Raw genomic sequence first — 6,000 nt, 5'->3', positions numbered from 1 at the left:
TTTTTTTTTTTTTTTTTTTTTTTTTTTTTTTTTTTTTTTTTTTTTTTCCTGCGTGCGTGTGTGCTGCATATTCAGACTGAAATCTTCATCACTACAATGTTTGCCTCTATCTGGTATGCCAAGAAGCTGGGACGCAGGTTTGTGCATAATGCCAGGAAAGCAAAAACAGAGAAGGTATGTTCCTAGTGGGAATATAAAGCCTTATGTCTAATGCAAACTGCCTGCTGGCATCCCGTTGTGTATCTGGTTAGCTTTTTTAATACAGTGAAAAATGACCTATTGCTATTCATGATTTCATGCAAGAATCCTTGACTGCTTTGCATATTAGTTATTAAATGCTGAGGAAAAGATCATTGGAAAAGTCTTTATCCCCCTTTATTTTTTATTTTTATTTCCTTTTTGCAAGGTAAACAGCTGTACATCTGGTATGTTGTCTGTTAAGGGAGCACTCCAGTGAACTTGTTGCTGTGCTGCATTATTTTTATTAGTATAATGTTAGGCTCTTCAGACAACCATTGATTACTTGCTGCTTGTATGTATATTTTTTTCTAGTGTGGGACCAACAAGAATGTAATAATGTTTGGGTTATTTTTTCACAATACTTGTTGAAACTATGCTGCAGCTTGGATCCCTTTTATTTAAAAAGATAAGTGTTTTTTTTTTTTTTTTTTTTTTTTTTTTTTTAAAGGCATGTAAAATTGGCCAGTGCTATCTTTTCCAATATTTTTCTTCTCATAAAATTTAACTGTTTAATCAGCTGTTTTCTGGAAGCCCTCGTAGGTAAGATTCTTCTGCCTTCTTTGTCCATGAGCAAAACTTTAATTGTTTTAGGATTTACAGTAGTGGTAATTGGGGGATATCAAGGCAGTTGCCTTTTGTTGTAAATATAAGAAGCATTTAGTTAGTAGACAAAACTGGAATGCAGGTCTAAATTAAAGACAAACCACTTTCAAAATGGGACTAAATCCTCTTTTGTGAAACTCGGCTTCAGGTTGTGTGAAAAAACTTAAATGTAATGTTATAAAGTTGCCTCATTAGTCTGATAATGATGGCTTCCTCTTTTCCTTGCTGTCTTTGATGTAGTCAAAGAATTTATAAATGGGTTGTTTTATTATGTCTTTGATATATCTTATGCTATGTAATGCAGTCACCGATCCAGTAAGTAATTATCCATTGCCTGGATTCATCTGTAGCTGAAAAAGCTCTTTACGTAGTGAAAAGGATTAGCAAAAATACATTTTTATATTTATGGTTGGGAAAGGTGACAGACATTTACTTTTTCTGCAAAGTATTCCTAGTGGTTGAATAGGTGCTCAATGGTAATTCTAAAATTTAAACATCCAAGCCATTGGGAAGTTATCCAAACAAAAGTGGTTTATGTTTCACACCATGAAGAAAAATAGAAATGAAGAATGAAGAAAATAAAAATGCAGTTAGCTGTACGTGGCACTGTCAAACTTTCTTTGTTAAACATATTTCAACAAAAAGGGTAATCATGTAAACTCTCCTGTTGTTTGCATGTTGCTATGGGAGGAAAAAAAGTTGCAGACTGGATCTTCTTTATTTCTGAGGGGCTCCCTCCAGAGGAACATTTGCTTTCAGGCTTCCTCCAAGATGACAGAGGCAGGATGAGTGGACACATTCCGTCCCTGACACAATGGAGCTCACTCAGCGGCCTTAAAAACATGTTTAGTATGGGTTGTTTAAGGCACATATGTATACAGACTATTCCAATGACCTTGCAAAATTGTCTAAGACAGTGCCAGAATATTCACTAAGAAAATATATTTTTCTTCATAGAATCTTGCAACATAGTCTAAAAGAACGCTATAAAAATTTTAGCTTTTTCTTTCCCTCTTAAGGTATTCACAAATATTTGTTTATAAATCTATCATATTACTACTTATGCAGCTTTATAGGACTTTCAAAATAATTGAGACAACTCAGTTCAGTGCTATTCAAGCTTTGAAGCCATACCTCATAATTTTTAGGTTTTTGTTCTGCATGCATCTTGAGCATGCTATTCACATGTTTGCAATGGAATTTTATTTTTGCCATAAGAGAGTAAGTATCCAAGAAAACATCTTGTAAACTGCTAATTGTCTTAAGGCAAAAATAATATTCCTTTCTTGGAACTTTATTCCATAGTCAGGTCTTACTTTTCATGATTTAATTACTTATTTTTTCCCTCCTATAAATCAATGACATACTCCAGCAAAGTCAAAAAATCCCATTCCTAGCAGGATGCTATTGCAATAAGTGCTATTGATAATTGGAAGCTGATCAACACTGACATCTTCAGTACAATACCTTGGTAACAGCAGAAAAGAGATATGGAAATATGTATGTCAACAAGTAAATTAAAAATAACATTTAATTGCATGAATCTTCTTTCTTGTTTTTCTCTCTCTTTTTTTTTTTTTTTTTCATAATGGTCTAATAATTGAATTATTATGAAGTTTTACGTTACTTTTTTTTTTTTTTTTTCCTGGAAGAATAATTAGCTTTTCCTCTGTGTACATGATTTGAATTAAACATTGTTTTCTTAATGTGCTTTTGGAGATAATATACTGCAATAATTTCTAATGGCCTATGTGCGTACGAAGAGTTTCTTGCTGTTAAAATCTGTATAGCAAGCATCTGAAGAGTGTGGCTTCATGACAGATTTTCTATTATGCTGAAGTTATTTAGACAAGAACAAGCCAATAATTTTTTTTTTTTTTTAAGAAGTATTTCTGAGAAATAGAAATTTCTCAGGAGCCTATTTGTTTTTTTAGGGCCAAGATGAAAATTGAGAGGTGGGGAGAATGAAGTCTATAGCATGGATTTATTTGTGCACACACACATGCACAACCTGACAGAGCAGCTCCTTAAAATGTTAGAGATCAGTCATGAATCATACTAAAAGAACACCTGAATTTGGATCTCCCAGGTGACTGTTTAGAGAAACAGCTTCCAAGATGTGAAATGGAACACGCAGTGCCAGTGGGTGCACACAAATGTGGGAGAAAGGAGGATGACCAAGGCAGTCCTTTGTGGAAAGAGCTAAGAAAGCTCTGTGGCAGTGCGGTGCTCCTGTGCACCGCATGCTCTTTGCCTGCATGAGGATGTCTGGTTGTGTGGTAACACGGATGGGTTCCCACATGCTTGTGCATCTCCAGAGCTCCCCATCTTTTCTTAAGCTGGAGTTCCCATCTACTCCTGCTCCCCATCTCGCTCTGCCTGCCATCTCCCCATACTTGAAAATGGTGGTCCCTGTGCTGGAAGAGTTGGCATACAGATATTTCCCACTCATTTGGAAGGCTATTTCTTGGACTTGTGAGACCCATACAGCTTCTGGGTTAGTGTTTCTCAGGAACCGCAATTTGGTTTGTGCTACAGAAGCTGTATCTGGGGCTTGGTGAAGACAAAGAGAAAGGGTAAAAGGTGCTAATAAATGGCAAAAAGTTGGGAGGCCAAAGAGAAGAGGTGAACCTGATCTCGTTAGGACTTGTGGTAGCTCTTGGGCAGGTTTTCTCATCTCCCCAACCAGTACCTACTGCTGAGTGCCAGCACTGCTGCTTCTGTCCTGTACTTCCAGTCATTGCTTCCCCTTCAGCCCAGTATTTCCTTGGAGGCTGTAGTTAGCTAATCATAGCATCATTAAGGTTGGAAAAGACCTCCAAGATCATCTGGTCCAACCATCCCCCTACCACCATTATCACCCAATAAACCACGTCCCTAAAAGTACCACGTCCAACCTTTCCTTAAACACCCTCCGGGGCGGTGACTCCATCACTTCCCTGGGCAACCCATTCCAATGCCCATCTACTCCTTTTGAGAAGAAATGTATCCTCATTTCCAACCTGAATCTAAGCCAAACCCTGACCCTGTGGTAGGGCAGTGTCTCATTGATCCCGCCCATGAAAGTTAAGGTCATCCTGCTAGTTTTTAAGACACATATCAACACTTAACCCACTTCTCTTAACCCACTTAACTCTTACTTTTAAGTTTTCATCTGAAAGCAGAGAAAACATGAGAAGAACTGGATGAACTGGAGTCTTAAGTGTCCTAACCATGGCAATAATGGTTCTTTGGTGTTAGATGGTTGTGCACCGGTATTTTTATGCAGGGCATGTTTTTATGATATATCAAAAGCCTTATTTTAATTGAAAAATAGAACAAAAGATTTTGAAAAACTCAGAACTTTGGAAAATTGAACGTGTCCCCTAGCTTGTCCTGGTTAAAACTTTTCAAAGTAAAATGGGATAAAGCCTGATAATGTTCTTGGTTTACTATGGAAAACTAAAGTGCCAAAGTTCCTTATATTTCATTGTATTTATTAAGCTGAATTATAAACTCTTTCTGGCATGTGTTGCAGTTATCTACAACTTCTACCTCAGTGCGGTTGCATTGGCTTGATTGCTAGTGCTACTCCTGCCCTCAAGTAGGAGATATTTAGTGTGCAGGGAGTGCTGCCAATAATATTGCCTGGAAACAACTGAACTCCTTTCAAGGCAACTCTGCTCTTACCTGTTTTATTAAAGTTATTAAAATGCTTTGAAATTGTCTCATGAAAGGATTATTGTTATGACAGTAAACGTGATCATTTAAACATCAGAACTAGAATAACTTAAGACAAAGATTGATGTCTTGAATTTTTCTCATTAAACCACAATCAAGCAGAAATCGAGAGATGTTAACTGCATGCGGTTATGCTATAAAAATAAGTACTCTAAATGATTGGAAGAGGTACCGAAAAGTAACTGAGCAATTAATCATGTTGATCTGAGAGGGTGAGCTAAAGCACTGTGAAAAACCTTCTGATAATGCTTCATTATATTGATAGAATTTGGGTTTCAAGGTTCAATATTAAAAGTGGGGAAATATTTGCCAGAGTAACCCTATTATTTAATTTCAAAGGGGAAGCTGAGTGCTGGTTTTTAAGCTTGTTCAGAAGTGGAGCATGTTTGAACCATGAGACCCAAATTATAAACACCATTAGAATTGGTCATTTTGTTGAGTTTTTACATCAGAAGAGGAAAATCACTTTAAAAGGAGCTTTCTCCTTCTGTACTTTTTAGCAACAGAATAACAGCACCCATGTGAAGTGTTTAAATGACAGTTGATTTTCACCCTTATTTTAAAAAATAGCATTGTTAGAACCCTTTCTGGCTGTTAGATACCAAAGTGCTTTTATGGTGTTAACAGTTCTAAGAAACGATGTCCTGTATTTGAAAATATGTCATCTTTCCCTCACAAGTCTTAGTTTATCATTCCAGTTTAACTCATTTATTCAGTTTATAATTCAAGACAGAAGCAGTTTAACTCTTAAAAAGGTGTATATATAGACATATATGACATAGTTTCTGACTGTCAACTGTAAATAAAGATTATCCATAAGCAACGTTCACAAACTGAACAGTATTAATGTGAGTAGCTTAAATGTAATGTAGTGCAGACTAGATAGTAGAACACAGACCAGAAAATGTTATCGCACTGTGGGCTTTGATTTAGAGTCATTTGGGGGTAAGTCAAATAACCACTTGGTAGACTGGCAGCCTACAAATAAATATTTCCAAAAAAAGCAGGAAAATTTGCCCTAAAAGGTTAACAAAACTGGGATGCGTAACAAAAAAGTTGTCTGTAAATGCAAGAGTATTTAATCATTTTTCTGACGATGTTCTAGGAATAGTGACAATTAACTCTTCATGTTAAGATGACACTTGATATCCAGATGATTCTCATATCCATATTCTAATGCAGCTAATTGCAGAGTAGGCTTATCTAAGCTATGTATTCTTGTTTAATTTTTATTTCGCTTACAAGAAGCTGTCCAGCAATCTAGTTTGAAAGACAGATGAAAAATTTACTTGAACCAATAACTGCACGCATCAAAGAATAGAAACTGTGATTAAGAAATCATAGAATATAATACCAGATAAACATGTTTTTCATTACATGTCTTATGCACACACACACACATATATATATAAAGAATTCCAAACAACCTAAGCTCTC

The 6,000-nt window shown here is 36.0% G+C and overlaps 1 protein-coding gene across 24 annotated transcripts in view; it reads left to right on the top strand.

Annotated features, from left to right (window-relative positions):
• The window catches only part of DLG2 (discs large MAGUK scaffold protein 2), a 1,027,745-nt gene that overhangs the window by 504,470 nt on the left and 517,275 nt on the right, over positions 1-6,000 (top strand). Inside the window, exon 2 of one of the 24 annotated variants that reach the window (XM_035343480.1) lies at positions 31-174. The exons of 22 other annotated variants lie outside the window; for them this stretch is intronic. In XM_035343480.1, coding sequence (XP_035199371.1) covers positions 97-174 — 78 coding nt within the window. In that variant the 5' untranslated portion in view covers positions 31-96. Of the gene's footprint in view, positions 1-30; positions 175-6,000 lie in introns of those variants that run through there. One more of the 24 variants, XM_035343493.1, reaches the window with a different exon arrangement.

Source organism: Oxyura jamaicensis, chromosome 1 (genome assembly GCF_011077185.1).
Source record: "Oxyura jamaicensis isolate SHBP4307 breed ruddy duck chromosome 1, BPBGC_Ojam_1.0, whole genome shotgun sequence".
Lineage (NCBI taxonomy): Eukaryota > Metazoa > Chordata > Aves > Anseriformes > Anatidae > Oxyura > Oxyura jamaicensis.
The sequence above is the reverse complement of the archived record's forward strand: the minus strand, read 5'-3'. Positions and strand labels throughout refer to the sequence as shown.